At 34.4% G+C, this 21454-nt stretch overlaps 1 protein-coding gene across 8 annotated transcripts in view; it reads left to right on the top strand.

Annotated features, from left to right (window-relative positions):
• Window positions 1–21454, top strand: part of tanc2b (tetratricopeptide repeat, ankyrin repeat and coiled-coil containing 2b) — a 158835-nt gene that overhangs the window by 125526 nt on the left and 11855 nt on the right. For 6 of the 8 annotated variants that reach the window (XM_058792877.1, XM_058792878.1, XM_058792876.1 and 3 more), the window contains 11 exons: window positions 2780–2815; window positions 4047–4328; window positions 5207–5331; window positions 9064–9295; window positions 10177–10346; window positions 11738–12345; window positions 13885–13993; window positions 14077–14199; window positions 15629–15865; window positions 17272–17718; window positions 18569–18662. In XM_058792877.1, coding sequence (XP_058648860.1) covers window positions 2780–2815; window positions 4047–4328; window positions 5207–5331; window positions 9064–9295; window positions 10177–10346; window positions 11738–12345; window positions 13885–13993; window positions 14077–14199; window positions 15629–15865; window positions 17272–17718; window positions 18569–18662 — 2463 coding nt within the window. The remainder of the gene's footprint in view (window positions 1–2779; window positions 2816–4046; window positions 4329–5206; window positions 5332–9063; window positions 9296–10176; window positions 10347–11737; window positions 12346–13884; window positions 13994–14076; window positions 14200–15628; window positions 15866–17271; window positions 17719–18568; window positions 18663–21454) is intronic. The other 2 variants (XM_058792879.1, XM_058792880.1) reach the window with 1 other exon arrangement.

Here is a 21454-nt window from a genome sequence, read left to right as displayed (position 1 = left end):
CTGTGTAAAAACATTTACTCGATTATGGCTTAAATATGGCTAGCTATGGAAAAACTACATTCAGTTAAAATGTATCAGACTGAAACAACTGGTATTTATTGATGTTAAATATATAAACCCTAGTTCTTGTGTACACAAACACATTCACTTGATTAGTAACTATTACAGAAATCCGACCTGTTTCACTTATTTAATAGGTAAACTAAAACCATAAAAAAACACATTTTTGTTACTCGAAATAAATTAAAACATTTGTTTAATAAAGAAAACAATATGTACATAAAAAATTGATTATTTGATGTACTTAAATAAATAGATAAAATAAAACAAATAAAAAAACTATAAACAATAAAAATGACAAAAACACAAAATTAATAAAACTTTAACTTAAAATAAAAAAGGAAAATAAAACAAAATAAATAAAAACTAATCTATAAATAAAAGCCTATGATAGTATCTCAGTGATGGTGAAATAGCACTATTGCTATGCTGAGGTTTCACACAGGCTCAGACTCTCACACTCATCCTCCAGCAGATCATTAGGAGACCAGGGCCTTGGAGTGACCTCAAATCCTCTGTTTCCCCAGACACGCACGCACACACACACACGCACACACACGCACACACACACACACACACACACACACACACTTCTCGCTCAGTGACGTCGGGCTGTGTTGCTCCTGCTGGTCTGCTGAGCCGCTCTCACCTGGTGAATAATTAAAATAGCTCTCACTGCATCCGGTTCACGATCAGGAGAGAAAACGTGAAGGTGACTCTCATATGATATGGCTTATTATTAACCAGCGCCTCGTCCTGACAGCTACTAACATTTGGAGTTAAACTCAACAGCCATGGAGTGTTTTTGACATACTGTACAAACTGTACTTTCTTTCGCCCTACACCTAAACCTACCCCTCACAGGAAACTTTCTGCATTTTTAGATTTTCAAAAAACTTAATTCTGTATGATTTATAAGCTTGTTTCCCCACAAGGTCAAAATTGACTGGTATTACTGTCTGTGTGGGGACGTTTGGTCCCCATAACGTGAATACCAGGCACACACACACACACATAAATAAATAAATGATTGTAATTTAATTGCAATGGAATTAATAGGGCAACAGAAACATAAAAAATATGTATTTAAAATGTTTTGCCAAAAATATGTGTTTAAGTGATGTGTTAACTTTAGACTAGTGTGACAAAATTGCAAAAATATCCAATATTTATATCTTCTATCAAGATTGTGTAAAACCAGTTAACAGTAAATTACCGTTCAAAGGCTAAGTTTTTAAATGTTTTTAAAAGATGTATCTTCTGCTCAATAAGGCTGCATTTATTTAATCAAAAATGCAATAAAAACAGTAATATTGTGAAATGTTATTACAATTTAAAACAGCTGTTTTCGATGTGAATATATTGTAAACTAATCGATTGCCGTGATCAAAGCTGAACTTTCTGCATCATTACTCCAGTCTTCAGTGACTTCTGATTCTTCTTATTATTAATGCTGAAAACCTTTTTATTTCTCAGGATTCTTTGGTGAATCAAAAGTTCAAAATAACAGCATTTATTTGAAATAGAAATCTCTTGTAACATTTTAAATGTGTTTAGTGTCACTTTTAATCAATTTAATAAGCTCTTGCTGAATAAACGTGTGAAAAAAATCATAATGACACCAAACGTTTGAATGCATACAGAAGAAAGAAAAAAAAATATATTTTTTTTTACACAAAGAAACATCAAAAAGCAACAAGCGGCCTATTTTAACTGCAAACATTTAAGAAAAGCTGAGGGATGATTGAAATGATTTTCTCTGCCAGTGATGTACTCTATAGAGCTTAACTCATAATGTTCCTGTAAAGTAACATAAGTGCAGCAATTTACTGTGCGTCACTCCTCTCAATTCAACACTCGCAGTACTAGTCATCATGATTAGCTGTCTGTATGTGAGCAACAGCTTATTTCACCTCTTAACTGGATTAGCAGCACTCCATCTGAGCCATTTACTGTCATGACTGATCACTCAACCAGTCGCTCGACTTCAAGAAGCGACCAGTAATCCAGAGTCTCTTTAGGTGTGTGTGTGTATAATACAATCCTCACTAACACTGCAGTGATGAAATCAAATGCTAAAATCACTGGGATGTTTCTTTTACCACTCATTACTCATTGATAATAATCAGAAATGTTTCTTGAGCAGCAAATCAGCATATTAGAATGATTTCTGAAGATCATGTGACACTGAAGACTGCAGTAATGATGCTGAAAATACAGCTGCATCACAGAAATAAATTACAGTTTAACACATATTCACATAGAAAACAGCTGTTTTAAATTGTAATAATATTTCACTATTTTTACTGTATTTTTATGATCAAATAAATGCAAATAAATGCCTTGGTGAGGAGGAAAGACTTCTTTTAAAAACATTTAAAATCGTAATTATTCTAAACTTTTGACTGGTACTGTAGAAGTGGTGCTGATCACAGAAGTCGAGGTTGAGTCTATCACTCTCACCATTTTCAAAAAGCCTTATTTTACATTTGCCGAGTGTTAATTTTGGATTTGAGATCTCTGGATGATGAGAGTGGTGCTTTAATGCAGAGATGTGATATAAATGTGCTCAGACAGTAATCGGAGCTGTGGGAAGTTGTGTGTGTCCTCTTTAACCGTCTGTCCCATCCTCTCACCTCAAGTCTTCACCCGCTGCATGTTTGATCTGGAGTGATCTGCTTTCTCTCTTTCTCCTGTCGCCTGTCTGTGTGTGTCTCAGCTTCCGCTAACAGCCATGCCTGGCAGTCTCAGTCACGTAAGTGTGTGTTCCAGCAAAGCTGATCTCTGTCCCGTCTGTGCTGTCAGATGAGTAGCAGGAGTCCTTCTGGAACGACTGTACCGTACTGTACTTTATGATGTGGATGAATGAGTGGAAATGTGGGGTCCTATAAAATAGCTTTGTAATTAATTAATTAATTAAATTTCTGCTTATCCCCCCCCCCCCCAAATAGTTGTATTATTTATTCATTTATTTATTTATTTTACATTTGATTATATTATACACTGTATATATATAAAATCACATTATATGTAAAAAAAAAAAGATTATATAATTGTATTTTTAGTGAATAATAATCATTAATAATATTATATTATTATATTATATTATTATAATATCATAATATTAACATCATAGTTAGAATTATTATAACATAATATAATAAATTATTATATTACTATCTTTTTATGTATGATTATATTAATTATTAATATCATAAGTAATAATAAATGTTGTTGTTGTTATAGAATTATAATATAATAAAACTAGTGCTATCAAATGATTAATCGCTTCCAAAATGAAAGTTTTTGTTTACATAATATGTGTTTGTACTTTGTATACATATTATGTATGTATAAATATGCACACATACAGTATATATTTTTAAAATATGTACATGTATTTGCATGTATATATTTATATTCATATATAAATATATTTAATATATAAACATAACATACTTTTCTTAAACATATACATGCATGTGTGTGTATTTATAAATACATAATAAATATACACAGTATACACACATATATTATGGAAACAAAAACTTTTATTTTGGATGCGATTAATCATGATTAATCGTTTGACAGCACTAAATAAAACACATATAATGTAAATATACATAGATACATATATGCATAAAATATATGCATATTAAATATATGCTTAATATACAGTAATATAGCAATTATTATCTATAATAATTATAAAACTGTTCTATCCTAATGACATTTTATCATTAAAAAGAGTGTCTAATAAAATACATTTATAAAATATTAACAATTTAGCAACTTTTTGTAATTTAACTATATGTTTTTTTCATTATATTCTTCAATTCTGCCTCAAATCATAGGACCCTAGATATGTGTCTTTCTGTGAGCGTATGTGTCTGGTGATTGTTTTTATGTTATTTTTGTGGATGCATGTGCGTGGGAGCATGTTTTCATACTCATTCATAATTCTGTGTACTTTCTGTCCACCCCAGTGCGATTCGCTCCGTACAGACTGCAGGACATCGCTCTGAAGCCGCTGCTGTTCGAGGTGCCCAGCATCACCATGGACTCTGTGTTCACTGGCCGTGATTGGCTCTTTCAGGAGGTTGACGCCTACCTGCGCCCCGCCCACTCCTCCACCAATCACGGCGTGGTTCTGGTGGGCAGCATCGGCTTCGGCAAAACCGCCATCATCTCACGCCTCGTGGCTCTCAGCTGCCATGGAAACCGCATGCGACAGATCGCCTCCGACAGCCCACAGGCCTCGCCGAAACGTAAGGATTATTATACAGGCCTTTTTTTCAAAAGCACTGCATTCAAAATATCACAAACACATCTCAAAAGCAAACATTTGCAAACACCTTTGCCATAATATTAATTCCTGTTAGATGTGTGTGTTACATAGAGAATTGTGTGTTGTGTTTTGCAAAAAGTGTTTTAAGAAATTGAAAACCAAGGTTTTGCAGATTTGGTGTGTGCTTCTGCTGTTTGAGTGACAGCTTTAACATTATTGACTAATAAAAAGGCTTATTTTTTCACGATTTATTTGCACAATAGTATATTATGACCTCGAAACACTTTTACCACAGTGCATGATTTACATGAATACATTTTGATTTTTGCATCACAAAACCAGCTCCATATATTTGGCTTTTCTTACATAGTAAACTTGCTCGGTAGCGGACCCGGTACAGCATTTCACTTGTGATGAAAAGCGCTCAAGTACGAAACCTGTCAAACACGAGTCAAAAGAGCTCAAAGACTTGTGGAAGCAAGATAAAATGACATGATTGCTTCAGCAAATGCATCTTTTTATATTATGTTTGCTTTTGTAAACTCTCTCAGTTAGGTTTAGGGTCAGATTTAGTGTAGATGGTACTCTGACAGAGCATTAAACATTTAGTTCCACTCACTGGACATTTTATTTATGAACTGCTGCAATACATACAACAACCAATGTAATAAACCATTGCCAGATTCATGTTTATCTGGTCCAGATAAAACTGAAGACACTTTTAGTGCCACTCACTGGGCATTTCACTTTGAAAAGTGTCACTAAACATACATATCCTTTTATAGAATGTCACCATAGGCGTGTTTTTCCAATGAGCCTGGACTGAATGTAATTGATTGATTGCATGTGTGTGGTCAGATGGAGATGGAATCCCTCTCACACAGCCGCAGCCTTCCCATGGTACACTGGGAGGAGGAAGTTGCCCTGGAACTCCAGAAATGAGGAGGAGGCAGGAGGAGGCCATGAGGAGGCTTGCATCACAGGTACAAACACACACACACACACACACTTGGGAGTGTTCATGCATCAGTGTAATGATGGAATTTAATTATCAATTATCGTTAACATCATAATACTGAATGTGCTACAGAGGTTTCTCAGATTACATGCATGCTCTTGGTACTATGGAAGCCTGTTTCTGCTATGGGATAAATAATAAAAAAGGTAATTGTGATTTTTTTAAAATCTCATGATTCTGACGTTTTTTGCTCAGAACTGCAAAAAAAAAAAATTGCAATTACCTTTTTAATTGTTTTTATCCCGTGGCAGAAACAAGCTTCTATATGGTACAGATACCGATCATGAGGGACTAAAGCACTAACTTTAATTTAATTTTAAATAAAAAATAGTAATTCTAAAATTATAGTATTAAAATTATAATTTTAATATATAATAATTTTACATTTAAAATGATAACAAAAAATGATTAATATAAAATTATGTAATGAAAATCACTTTTAATTATTAAATGCACTGTTTTTTGGAGCAGGTGTTTATGTTCTGTAATATTTGAAGAATATTTTTATGTTAAGGTGTTTGTGATGATTATTTATTTTTAAGTTTTATACACTATTAATTGATTTGTTAATTCTGTGACCCTGTTAGATTTAATAGGGGATCTTATCTGATTGTATGTGACAGATATCATGTATATTTCAATGATTGGATTAGTTTCCTCATGTTACATGATATGTAAATTTATTATGCATATTCAGCGACCTTCTTTATTGATTTGGTATCGGAAATCAGAGCTGGTGTTGCACTGAAGCTGAAAATGTGGTGTCAAGTCAACCTTAACACACACACACACACACACACACACCCACATCAATCTTCTCACAATAGATGCTGTTGACCGGTAGAATTGCTTCTGCTCACACACAAAAGGCCGTCTAAACCTGTGCAGGCTTGCTGTCGTGCTCTCAGCTGTTGCATTATGCAGATATGTTTAAAAAAGAGAAGTACGTTTGCCAGTGAGCCTCATAAAATATTTATTCAGGCAGAAAGCAATTTCCTTGCCATGCTATTAGATCTAGTTAAGTCAATGCATTAATAATCAACTCTCACTTTCTACCCTTCTGGACGGTTAAAGTCCTTTTAAAACATTTGTATGAGTGAATTAGTATTCTAAAATAGTTGATGGTCTGATCTCTGATTTCTCCTCCACTGCGCTGTGATTTGCGTAGCCTTTGGCTCTCTGTGCATTCACACTCTGTGCCACTGGACCCAAATGACCGCAGCTTCCCCGTTAAACCATCACACCTCATTAACGGAGCTTTTGGAGTTTGTGGAGCTCGAGGGGATGTTTCTGGTGTTTGTTGTTCTTGCTTTTGTAAGTCGTTTCTCTGGAGAACACAGTAGTGCACATCAAACTGAATTATCATGCAGAGATGCAGGAACAGCATTTGAAAATAAGCGAGACACATTATTTTACACCATAGTATGTAAAAACGTTGAGAGTTATGTTTTAGCCAAACTTGATCACCAAGTTGTTTGTTAGTTGTCTGAATGGTGCCAGAAGGCTATGTAATATGCATTAAGTTGTGAATGAACTAGTTCAACAGTATGAGTGAAAAATACTTTTTGTGTTAAATTTCATTAATGTTTGTAACATGAACATATTGTCAGTTTTATATATGCAGTATATCTATCTAGAGATAGATAGATAGATAGATAGATAGATAGATAGATAGATAGATAGATAGATAGATAGATAGATAGATAGATAGATAGATAAATAGATAGATCTTAACACTTTTATGTATGTTTATTAATTTCAGAAAGCTTGCACTTGTCCTCTATTAAACGTTTAGGAGCCGTCATTAAAGGTGCTAGTCTTTAAGGAAGGGACTTTACTCTGCAATGGATATCAGTTACAGGATATGACATCACACTCTAGAGATTCTGATTTGAATAAGTATTAAATCACAGCTAACCCTTACCCTAAATAATCCAGTACAATATACTCCACTCCCCTGCACTTCAAACCATGCAGTTTAGCCAAGAGCTCAATATGTGACGTTTAGATCCCTTATGCACGTCACTAAACTCAAGTGAATATATATATATATATATAAATGCAGTAAACTCTTGAGCTTTCCGGTCTGATTGGAGCACGTTACAGTAATTATCTGCGTCTCTCTCGGTCCGTTCTGCTGAATCACGAGCGGCTCCGGGCCCCTGCTCTCTCTGCTTCACGCTTATTTCAGAAGTGTTGAATAATGAACAGCAGGACAGATGAAGGTGAAACCGGTGTCACTACATTGTGCTGATTTCCTTCGAACACTAGCTGTATTCGCAGACAAAATATAATGCACTCATGATTTCTACCTTATTTTCTGCTGATGCTTCCAATTTCAGGTGCAATACATATATCTGGAAAATATGTGCTAGAAAGATACTACAATCCAGCAATGCTCTAGAAGAGAGGTTTGAGAACTTCCAATGTTTACTACGTTTAATGACACGCCCTCTTTCCAAAACTCCGCCCTCCTGTACTTATCAGCCAACCAGGTGTCAGCAATCATGAATGTGTGAAAGGATTCACAGACCGAGCGTTTGTGTTTGGCATGCAGACCTGTTTACAGCACATTTAATTTGTCTTTATAATATAATTAATTGTTAATACATTTTTGATTTATTTTCATAACCTCTTGATCTATACTAAAGTTTTAAATTTATGTTTATATTAACACTATGTGTTACAGTCGAGTCAAATCAGTGTCTATTAGATAAGAACAACTACTACATTTGGATCGAGTCTGTAATCGAGTCCCTAAACAGATGAGGTTTTGGGAATAAATGAGAAGGGAGGAATAAAATTTGCTGTTATCTCATTATCTCTCGCAAAACTTTTATTCCTCTGAGAAACTTAGCTTGCAAAACATTTTCATTCCTCAAAGAAATTTTGCAATTGCTTGCACAATTTTTGCATTCCCTCCAGAATATTTGTGTTTGCTCTCAAAATTTTGAGGTTCTACCTAAACTTTGTGTTCCATTGAGAAACTCTACATTTGCTTGTAAAACTTTCCATTTATTAACAAAACTTTTGCACTCATTCAAGAAACTTTGCCTTCACTCACAAAAACATTGTTTTTTGGTTGCAAAACATTTGTGTTCTCGTGATAAACTGTATTTACTTTGTGAAACTTTGTGCATTCACTCACAAAACATTTGCATTTGTTTGCAAAATCTTTGGTTTTTGGGGCAAACACAAAGGTCTTGCAAAAAAATAATTTATTTTTAATAGTTTTTGTTTTTTTAAGTAAGCACTAGCTCTGAATCTGCTGCACAATCCTCATAACTGAGACAAATTCAGAAGTTTTTTTTTTTTTTTGCCCTTCGAATCGTGTATTAAAGCAGCCAATTAAGCTAATTACTGCTTTAATGGAACCAATTATGTGCACTTGTCTCAAAGATGGGCGTCCCACAGAAACTAATGATAAAAGGCTTGCCAAATTCCAAATTAACGGAGAAAAAGTTTGCAATTCAGCACTGTGCCACTCAAACCTCTCAGGGGACAAATAAAGATGCACTACAGCCACAGCATATTGTTTTCCCGCTCCTCATTTAGGGATTGTTGTTCCACATCATAATGTACACATCAGTTAAAAAAGTAACGTTTTATAATTACAGCAAACTGGCCTAAGATCAGCATAAAATCTGCACTCTGGCGCTTCTCTCTCAGCTGTGCTTCTCTTTGCCGCCCCCTGCAGGTCGTGGCGTATCACTACTGTCAGGCAGATAATGCATACACCTGTCTGGTGCCGGAGTTTGTGCACAATGTTGCAGCGCTTCTGTGTCGCTCGCCACAGCTCGCCGCATACAGAGAGCTTCTGCTGAAGGAGCCGCACATTCAGAGCATGCTCAGCCTGCGATCCTGCGTCCAAGATCCACCCACTGCCTTCAGACGAGGCGTGCTAGAACCGCTGGACGCACTTTATAAAGGCATGAGAGATCAACAGTCATAAACAAACAATCAAGAGTTTGTGTTTTTATCTTTGAAGGAATAGTTCAGCCAAAAATTAAACCTGTTGAAAACTTACTCCCCCTCAGTTCATCAGAGATCAGGATGAGTTTGTTTCTTCATCAGGTTTGTAGAAATGTGTCTCTGCATCAGTGTCTCAGCAATGGATGCTCTGCAGTGAATGGGTGCCGTCAGAACGAGAGTCTGATAAAAACATCACAATAATCCACAGCACTGCAGTCCATCAGTTAACATCTGGAGAAGACAAAAGCTGAAACAAATCCAGCATTAAGACGTTTTTAATGTCTAAAATATGAGTCCATAATCCATAATAACGCTTCCTCCAGTGAAGAAGTGTTCTGGTCTGAATCAGGAGAGAAATCTGCAGATCAAGCAGCGTTTACAAGACAAAACAGCTCTAAACAAATATGTGACTGGATTTTGATGAGAGACAACAGCAGATGAACTTTTTCACTGAAGGAAGCATTATTATGGATTATAGACTCATATTTTAGACATTAAAAACGTCTTAATGCTGGATTAGTTTCAGCTTTTGTCTTCTCCAGATGTTAACTGATGGACTGGAGTGCTGTGGATTATTGTGATGTTTTTATCAGACTCTCATTCTGACGGCACCCATTCACTGCAGAGCATCCATTGCTGAGACACTGATGCAGAGACACATTTCTACAAACCTGATGAAGAAACACACTCATCCTGATCTCAGATGATCTGAAGGCGAGTGTATTTTCAGCAAAAATGTTAATTTTGGGGTGAACTGTTCCTGTGATGTAACAGATGTAAAATAATTCAAAAGATTGAATGCATGTGTTAAAGTTTGTTCACTGTTGTTTTTGCTCAGAGAGGAAGATCACTCCAGATGAAGACCTCATCATTCTCATTGATGGTCTGAATGAGGCTGAGTTCCACAAACCAGACTATGGTGACACCATTGTGTCTTTCCTCTGTAAGACCATCAGCAGGTTCCCAGCCTGGCTCAAGCTGGTGGTGACTGTCAGAACCTCTCTGCAGGTAAACACACTCACATATCTCAATCTCACATACACACAGCTCTGATTTGTACCATATAAATATTTAAATAGTAGAATCATTGCATATTTCCAATATTTGCCCTCTGGAATTGATTCTCAAATATATCGGGGCATATGTTTCTAATTGTAATATAAAATTTCACACACACACACATATATATATATATAGTATGCAATTTAATCAAATTTACATAAATGCTCATCTGAATAATTAGATTCCATAAATTAGGGGATAAAATGTGTGTGTGTGTGTGTGTGTGTGTGTGTGTGTGTGTGTGTATGGGTAGTTGACGTATCAATGTGTCCTATGGTGTGACGGAAAAATGTAAAAAATAAAAAAACCTCTAACATTGAAGATAAACCTCTCTCATGCTATTTGTAACTCTAAGAACGAAGATACATTTTTCTCATGTTATTTGTATGTAAAGTTTTTTTTTTTCTACATTTTTGCTGTCACACCATAGGACACAGTCCAATTTTTATTTCTAAACTACCCATATATATATATATATATATATATCTTACAAATATAATAATTAAAAATACACTATCATTTAAAAGTTTGGAGTCTGAAAAAAGATTTTGAAAGTCTCTTTATGATAAAAAATACAGTAAAAACAGTAATATTGTGAAATATTATTCCAATGTAAAATCACAGTTTTCTATGTGAATATGTGTTAAACTGTAATGTATTTCTGTGATGCAGCTGTATTTTCAGCATCATTACTGCAGTCTTCAGTGTCACATGATCTTCAGAAATCATTCTAATATGCTGATTTGCTGCTCAACAAACATTTCTGATTATTATCAATGTTGAAAACAGTCGTGCTGCACAATATTTCTGTGGAAACTGATACATTTTATTTTTCAAGATTCACAGATGAATAGAAAGCTCAAAAGAACAGCATTTATATGCAATAGAAATCTTTTGTAACATTATAAATGTCTGTCACTTTTGATCAATTGAATGCGTCCTCGCTGAATAAAAGTATCAGTTTCTTACAGATCCCAAACATTTCAACAGATGTTAGAAATGGTAGAAATTTCTTTCAATGACATTTTTGACCCAAACCCCTGTTAACATCTTGATCATTTAAAGATTTCACAGTTATAAATCTTTATTTATTTAAATTTGCTTGTCAGTAAACTTCTTTTGTTTTGTTTATAAGAATACTCAGTTACTGCATTAATGGATGAGTTTTAAATAGTTTTAATACAATTTTCTTTAAATAACTAGGTTGCAATATTAAGAAAACATGGCTTCAACATTAAAAAAATAAAACATTTTATTGCACTTTTCTTTCTGTACTAAACACGTCAAAAAGCAAGCATGATTTGTGAAGTTGCAGAGATCTCATTCCTTCTTTGCAGGACATCACCAAACCTCTGCCCTTCCACCAAATCTCTCTGGACGCTCTGGAGGAGAACGACACCATCGACCACGACCTGCAGAGCTACATCCTTCACCGCATCCACAGCAGCGCAGAGATCCAGAACAACATCTCCCTCAACGGCAAGATGGACAACACCAGCTTCGGCAAGCTCAGCTCCCACCTCAAGGCCCTCAGCCAGGGCTCCCTGCTCTACCTGAAGCTCACCTTCGACCTGATCGAGCGCGGCTATCTGGTGCTCAAGAGCTCCAACTACAAGGTGGTGCCGGTCAGTCTGGCCGAGGTGTACCTCCTGCAGTGTAACATGCGCTTCCCCACGCAGTCGTCCTTCGAAAGGGCCCTGCCGCTGCTCAACGTGGCCCTGGCTTCACTGCATCCGCTCACCGACGAGCAGATCTACCAGGCCATCAACAGCGGCTCGGTGAAGGGCACGCTGGAATGGGACGACTTCCAGCAGAGGATGGAGAACCTGTCGGTGTTCCTGGTCAAGAGACGGGACGGGACTCGCATGTTTGTGCACCCGTCCTTTAGAGAGTGGCTCATATGGAGAGAAGAGGGAGAGAAGACCAAGTTCCTCTGCGATCCCAGGTCTGAAACACCAGTAAAAACTGGAACAAAGAACGTTTACGATCATTTTTGGGCACCTAGATTAACTAAACCATCTAAAAACCAGCAAACCAGCATTTTTAAAGTCAAATTTGTGACCAGTCATAAGTAGCACAGGTATATTTGTAGCAATAGCCAACAATACATTGATTCTTCTTTTATGCCAAAAATCATTAAGATATTAAGTAAAGATCATGTTCCATGACCATATTTTGTAAATGTCCTACTGTAAATATATAAAAACTTCATTTTTGATTTTTTTGATGCATTGCTAAGAACTTCATTTGAACAACTTTAAAGGTGATTTTCTCAATATTTAGATTTTTTTGCATCCTCAGATTCCAGATTTTCAAATAGTTGCATCTCAGCCAAATATTGTCCGATCCTAACAAACCATACATCAATGGAAAGATTATTTATTGTATAAATCTCAATTTAAAAAAACGATATACTGAATAAATGTCAGGGTTTTTATTGTTAACTAAAGTTAAAAGCATAAAAAACATTTTCATTTCTTGAAGTAAAATAAAATGCACATGATAATGCGTTGTACAATCTCATAAATAATTTGAACCAGTTAATACATAATAACGCTTATCAATTCATTGTTCCACTATGCATTTTAAATTTGGTTATAATTATTTACAACAAGATATAATGTATTACAACGCACATTATGAATAATTATAATGCATTATACCCTGTAATAACCCTTTATAATGCATTATATACAGAGGCTTTACTTTAAGTAAAGTGTTACCCTCATTTTATTTCAGCTAGTCATCAACATTTCTCATTTTCATCTAGTTTAAGTTGAGGTACTAAAATAACTAAAATTAAATAAACTAAAACTAAAATCTAATAAAAAAAATATTTAGATATGTCAAAAAATTTACAACAACAACAAAATTACTAAAACTGTAACTAAATTGAGTGAAAACAGAAAATATAGAAATATAATTAATTCAGAAAAACATAATAGTATATCAGTATTACTAAAAAAAAAAAAAAAATCTAGTTTTCATCTAGTTTAATCTGAGGTACTAAAATAACCAAAATTAAATAAAATAAAATTAAATAAAATTAAATAATAATAATTTTTTAGACCTGTTAAAAAAATGACAAAAACAACAAACTGTAACTAAATTGAGTAAAAACAGAAAATATAAAAATAAAATTAATTCAGAAAAACATAATAGTATATCAGTATTACTAAAACAATAAATAAAAAATACCTAACAAAAAAAATAGAACCTCTTAAAATGATAATTAAGAATTTTATTACATTTATGCATTTAGCAGATGCATTTATCCAAAGCAGTTGACAATAGAGGAATAAAAGCAATGTTTCACAATGCCAAATATATAAATGCTATACCATTTAAGATATTTAAGATTTTAAATGAAATCTGAGAGAGAAATTATGATGTCTTCATGTATTTTTATGACAGGTCCGGTTTCACAGAAAACTGTAGCTTGATGTATTTCATGTTTCTCACATGTTGGTTTTGTTTTTTGAAGGAATGGCCATACGCTTCTGGCTTTCTGGTTCTCCAGACAAGAAAACAAACTAAATAGACAGCAGACAATTGAGTTGGGTCACCATATCCTGAAAGCACACATATTCAAGGTAAGAGTGTCATGCACAGATCGCCATCATTTAATAACATAGAGCTTTCATGCATCACGGCTTTTTGTTTCGTCATACTGTAGGGCCTGAGTAAGAAGGTTGGAGTTTCTTCATCCATCCTGCAAGGACTGTGGGTGTCATACAGCACAGAGAGTTTATCCACAGCTCTGTCATCGCTCAGAAACCTTTACACACCCAACATAAAGGTGCTTCTCCACTCTACACAATAAAAAATAAATAGTTGAGAAAACGTTAAAAAATAAGGCAACTTGATGCAGTAAGACATTTGCGTTCTCTCAACAATAGTTCTTTAGTTCTTCTCAGTAAAGATGCTTTGTTTAGACAATGTAAATTTGTTTGTTCATGCAAATATATAAACATCTGAACATACTCTAGGCCTCAAAACCTCAAGAACGGTGACAATCAATAAATGAGCTCTTTACATCACAATACAGCAAATAACTAACAATAATGAAAAAACAACAACAAAAAAGCTTAAATGAAGTCAGCAAACAGCTAAACAATAATCCGATAACAGTAACTGCATCATTTAATCATGCTGCAATGCATGCTGGGAACTCAATTTGACTAGTTGGGACAACATTTGGGGTAATTTTGTTGGTCTGACAAGGATTTTTATGTAGTTTCAAGAAAATAGCATGTTTTAGTATTCGAGACTCAAAAGGTTTTGTAAACTAGAGAATATGCAGTGCCTTACCAAAAAGTAGTATACTTCAAGTTTATTTTATTAAGTATACTTAAGTAAAGTTCAAGAATATTTTTAAGTATACTTTATGTAGTAAGTGTACAAATATCAGTGTACTAGTAGTATACTTGTAAGTGTGCTATTTCAATACTCCTTGGGACTAAATTGGCCCACTTTCTAGTATATAAAAGTATACTTTTAAGTATACTTTAAGTATAACAGTAGTAAACTTTGAGTACACAACTAGTTTACATCAATGTTTTTCGCTTGTACTGCAACTATACTAAAAGTGAACTTATAGGTATACTGATAGTTTACTAATTAAATACTTGTAGTAGCATTTTTAGTACACTTTGAAGTATAGTCTCAGTAAACTACTAGTTTAGTAGTTTTATACTGCAAGTATACTCGTAAGTTTTCTTTAAGTGAACTTTACATCATACTTTAAGTATACTACTATGTCCCTATTTAGGTATTAATTAAAGCTTGGGTGACATTTTATTCCATAACGTTACACAGTTTTGATGCTGTTTTATGTCTAATGATCGTATTATATTATATGTGGAAGCATCTGCTGTTTCGGTTTCTTCTTCACTTGTGTTTTTTTTTTTTTTTTGGAAAAAAGATGTGTATTAGCGCCCCCTATCGTATAACAATGAAAACACGGATTATAGGAGCACACGCATAGCTCAAATATATTTAGACTTTTTCTAAGTATAAGTCAAGTATACTTAAATGTCATTTTAAATATATTTCTGAGAAGTGCTTAAAAAGTAAACAAAAAGTATACTTTCCTATTGCTTAGTTTAAAAGGAGTATACTAATAGCACACTTGAATGAACTTCTTTTTTGTAAAGGCAGTGTATGGACCTTGCATTTGTTTCTCGCTCCGCAGCATTAGATTTATTTCTCATATGCATGCTCTGTAGGTGTCCCGGCTGCTGATTCTGGGCGGTGCTAATGTGAATTACCGTACGGAGGTGTTAAACAACGCTCCGGTGCTGTGTGTGCACGCTCACCTGGGCTACTCCGACATGGTGCACCTGCTGCTGGAGAACGGCACCAGCGTGGACTCCGTATCCGAGAGCGGCCTCACTCCGCTGGGCTACGCCGCCGCCGCCGGACACCTGGCCATCGTCACTGCCCTCTGCAGGAGGAAAGCAAAGGTACAAGAGCGTCTGACGCTCAGAAATCACTAAATGCAGTTGGGTTTCTAAGACTGAGCAATCAGTGTCGGGGGTAATGCATTACAAGTAATGCGAGTTATGTAATCAGATTACTTTTTTTAAGTAACTAGTAAAGTAATGTATTACTTTTTAATTTAGAAGGAAATATCTGAGTTACTTTTTCAAATAATTAACTCCAGTTACTGTGCTTCTCATGTATTGACTGACAGCTGTTTTGCATTTTTCAAACATTTTTTAAATATAATAGCAAATTATATTATCAGCTGAACAATTTAAGTTGCACCAGCGAGAAGAGTTCACATGGTCAGTGTCACAAATTTATTCATTTTAAAGTGACCTATAAAAAGTGCAGAATCATAATTATGAAGAGTAATGTTTCAATTTTTTTCAGGTATAGATTAAAATTCAGCACTGTATATTTATTATTAAATGTGGAATTGAATAATTAAATACATAAATTAACATTGTATGCACTTTTGTTCAAAAGTCTGGAGTTGGTAAGATTAATGATGATTAAGATAATGTGAAATATTATTACAATGTAAAATAGCTGTTGAGAATATGTGTTAAACTGTAATGTATTTCTGTGATGCGCAGCTGTATTTTCAGCATCATTACTGCAGTCTTCAGTGTCACATGATCTTCAGAAATCATTCTAATATGCTGATTTGCTGCTCGAGAAACATTTCTGATTATTATTATTATTATCAATGTTGAAAACAGATGTGCTGCACAATATTTTTGTGGAAACATTTTTGTTTTCAGGATTCTTTATGAATAGAAGGTTCAAAGGAAAAGCATTTATTTAAAATCATTATGTCTTGTAACATTATAACTCTGCAATGTCACTTTTTATCAATTATGTGCATCCTTTTCTTTATAAAAAATCTAATCATTTAAATGGTGCTGTACATTTAAATAAATCAATCAATCAAATTTATTAAACCTCATTTGAAAATATTTTGCATCAGCAATATTTAAAAATATACTTCACTTCAAAAATACTATGAAAACTTTAAATGAACAAACTGAAATTAACAAACTTCCTAATGCTTCATGAAAATTAGAAAATTTTAGTGGAATCCACTTGATATACTGATATTTTGTTAGGCTTCTTGTTTATGTAGTAAAGCTACTTTTGCGGTTTAATCTGACCAAGAATCAGATATTTTAAAGCAAAATTCTGGTTTGTTGATCCCAACCTTGAAAATGTCAAATTTAGTTACATTTTAGAACCACAGTGCCTTGTAACCACTTTGGTCGTCTGATAAAATCCATGCCTGATTCACAGAATTTGCATCAAGCCAGTCAATCAGATTGGAGCTTTGATTTAGGCATAGTTTGCACCAGAATGATATTCATACGTGCGTCTGTCCGCTCCACAGCTCGACCATCTGGACAAGCATGGTCAGTGTGCTCTAGTGCATGCTGCTCTCAGAGGACATCTGGAGGTGATAAAGTTCCTCATTCAGAGCGACTGGGGTCAGACACACCTGCAGAGCCCCTCCTCTGCAGAGTCACAGGCCACGCCCTCCCCTACACAGGCCACGCCCTCTCCCACACAAGCCACGCCCCAGGAGTCGCAGCCCTCCAGCCCTGAGCAGCAGGAGGAGGCGGAGGAGGAGGAGGAGGCGCAGGAGTCCGAGCAGAAGGAGGAGGATGAGGAGGAGGAGGAGGAAGAGCAGGAGGAGCCTCCAGATGAGTCCAAACAGCAGCAGACACAAGCAGACGCTCAGACTCAGCAGCAGACGTCTCCAAAACCTGCGACCTTCAGCAAGAGCGTGGCAGTGCAGCAGGCCTTTATAGCAGCCGCCAGCATGGGTTACACAGAGGTAACAGCCAAATATTATACACATATTATCCGAAATGTATTACTTTGGCTAAAGTATTTTTAACAATACGTTTGCTCCATGCCTGTGAACTGTTTACACATCATGCATTGATCAGATTTTTAAAAAAAAAAAAAATACTTATATGATTTATTTTCCTACTAAATGCTTTGCTCCAATGTTCAATTAAAAATATATATATATATTTTTTGCAGTCTTACACTAAGGGAATAGTTGAAAAAAAAAAAAAAAACATTTACCTTTCTGTGTGCCTTTAGCCCTGTTGGGTCAAAAATTTAATTGGAATGTTTTTAGTGATACATTTATTGATTTCAGCATATGAAATCTATCATTTCTCTCACCTCATCCACCTTTTTGGCTGGACTTTTTTAAAGAACTTGTGAATGCATTATGGGATTCATGGAACCACGTCTACAATGCATTAAAATGCTGCCCACTAGGCATCACCAACATATATGTGTCCCTGCAGCACAAAAGCAGTCATAAGCAGCACAGCTATATTTGTAGCAATAGCCAACAATACATTGTATGGGTCAAAATTATACATTTTTCTTTTACGCCAAAAATCATTAGGATATTAAGTAAAGATCATGTTCCATGAAGATATTTTGTAAATTTCCTTCCGTAAATATATCAAAACTTAATTTTTGATTAGTAATATGCATTGCTAAGAACTTCATTCGGACAACTTTAAAGGCTATTTTCTCAATATTTAGATTTTTTTTGCTCCCTCAGATTCCAGATTTACAAATAGTTGTATCTCAGCCAAATATTGTCCGATCCTAACAAACCATACATCAACATAGTTATTAACTGCATCTGTGTGTTTAAGGTTGTGTCTTATCTCTTGGACTTGCCTGAGACGGATGAAGAGGACACTCAGCGCGCCCAGATCAACAGCTATGACACCCTGTGGGGTGAGACAGGTAGAGGATTTGTCTGTTTATAACTGTGTTGTAAAATCTAGTGAGCTTCCTACATAGACAGCTGACTACTGACAGCATCCGAACTGGCATAAAAGACTCTTTGGTTCTGGGAGTATTTTTCCCATTTTATATTTTGTAAAAGTTCAAGAGTTATCAGTCATAAACCAAACCAAGCAGCTTCGAGGTGAATCACAACATTATAAACTTTGATTTGAAGCAAATAAGTATTTGAAAAACAGTTAAAAAGATAAAAGTACAAAACTGTGCGGGAAAGAATCACAATAAAAATGGTTGATAAATATAACACGATTGATATATATATATAGCTATTGATCTCTATAGTGTTTGATGTCAGCATGTTTCTAAGATAAAAGCATGTAATAAGTATAAAATAAATAGCACACAGAAATATTGGATGCAGTTGTACATTCTATCATTAATATGGCATGGAATGATTTTTTTTTCATAGCTCATATTTCTTTCAAGTCTTTACTGTTACATATTTTTTCTAAATAAATTTAAATCTGTTCAAACATAGGCATTCTTCCATTCCATTTGACTTTCTGAATATAGCAAACAATTATAATAAATATAAAAACTAGACTGGGATCACCATCCAGTGAAAAACACCTTAACATCACATCAGCTTCTACAAAATGAACAACAATCCTAGCTTCTTTTAAAAATTAATTTTAGTCCTCTCCAAAAAATATGTACCTCACAATCCCAAAATAAATGCCTAATCGTCTGTAAGTGGTTGCATTAGCATTAGAAAAATATTACAAGGAATCTACAAGGAAATCTTGTACTGTATATATTTAACATAAATTTAACATTTCTCTTGCCTCCATTGAAGATAATTTATTTTCCAGAGCTGCTCACATTGCAGTTTGTGTTCGCTTTCTGTGCAAAGAATGAATATTATGTGCATATTACAGTATAATAAGCATTTTATTATTCGCTGTGTACACAGGTGGCCCAGCTAACAAAACTATGTTTTTCCTACATTCAAATTACCTTATAAAAACATTATTTCTGAATGTTCCCAGAACGTTAAAAAAAATCTATTTTTTAATGTCTAATGTTTTTTGTTGGTCATGAGAACGTTAAGGGAACATTCCATTTGATCATTTTGCAAATAGTTATGGGAATGTTACTTTAAAATGTTCTCTGAAACATTTAAAAATGTTCAGCGAACGTCCAACTAAATAATTTTTTTTTGTGCTAAAGTTTTGAGAACATTATTAAAGACTAGGGCTCGTATTCACAAAACATCTTCAGGCTAAAAGTAACATCTGTTCTTGAGTCCAGTTTGCTTTTCTTTTACGTTTGCATGTCTTACTATCAGCCGTGGTTATTCTACTCTGTTAATTAAAAGGCTGTTTATCTGCATATCTGCTAATTGTTTACGAGAAGCACACATGTAAGAGGCTGACAATTAGCTGAACATATACTTGTTTAATTAGTGACACTTAGCCTGCATTTTAAAACCTTTCTTTGAATATGGCATCATAATATCACGCTCTACAATATTTCTATGAATAAATCTCAGACAGAGACTATCAGCCAATCACTGTGCGCATAGTTAATAAGCATGCTGACATAAACCCCGCCCCCTTACTCTGAGCTGAAGACTGCTCTCTATTCCTAACTACAAGTTTATCTCAGCAGCTTTGTGAACAGTTTTAAGAGAAAACTCTTAGCTAAAAACTTTCACAAACATGTAAAGCAGGCAGGGTTAACCTTACAGTAGAACTCAACACTGATTACTGTCACACTGTCAAAATCCTTCTTCACTTGAATTAAAATTACAATAATAAATCATTTTAAAGCACAGCCAGCACAAAATCAGACTTTAGCAGCTAGGTTTACTTTGAGATCATTCTGCAGTTAAATACAGATTTAAAATCATAATATTTAGTTTAGTAGTTATGATACTGGTTTTGAAATCAAATCTTTGCACAGCTACGACAGAAAACACTGGCATCTAACGATGCTTTGGAAAAAACAGTTCATCTTAAAAAATATATATAAATAGGAAATAAAACAGTTATTGAATAAGCATGCGTCCTATTCTGTGTCCTAAACTCCTGAAACGTTATGTGTCATATTTTAGAGTCAATGCAATGTGGGAAAGAAATCAATCAAATCTTGATTAGATTTAATCATGTGCTGAAGAGCGCTTTTTTTTTTCAAATTATTACTTTTCTCTCTCTTTTTTCAGAAATATTTAATGAATTAATAATGAATACTACTAATAATAATTAATTTCGTTTTTACAATGACAATAAAAACTCTATAATCTAAACTCTATAATAAAAACTCGATTAATCGCATCCAAACTAAAAAAAAATTTGTTTACATAATATATGTTTGTGTACTGTGTATATTTATTATGTATATATAAAAGCACACATACAGTATATATTTTGAAAGTATTTACATGCATATATTTATATTCATTTAATTTATATTATATGCATATATAAATATATTTAATATATAAACATAACATATTTTTCTTAAATATATACATGCACGTATTTGTATTTATGTATACATAATAAATATACACAGTACACACACACATACACATACAGTATATTATGTGAACAAAAACTTTTATTTTGGATACGATTAATTGCAATTAATCGTTTGACAGCACTAAAATAAATAAATGCACACATACATAAATAGTCAATTAGTTAGTTAGTTCCTCCCCAACACTGTGTTTAGGAGAACTCTTAGCGATGAGATGAATCCAGGCTCAGATAGCGTTGTGTTAATGTTGC

Source organism: Onychostoma macrolepis, chromosome 12 (assembly GCF_012432095.1).
Source record: "Onychostoma macrolepis isolate SWU-2019 chromosome 12, ASM1243209v1, whole genome shotgun sequence".
Lineage (NCBI taxonomy): Eukaryota > Metazoa > Chordata > Actinopteri > Cypriniformes > Cyprinidae > Onychostoma > Onychostoma macrolepis.
The sequence above is the reverse complement of the archived record's forward strand: the minus strand, read 5'-3'. Positions and strand labels throughout refer to the sequence as shown.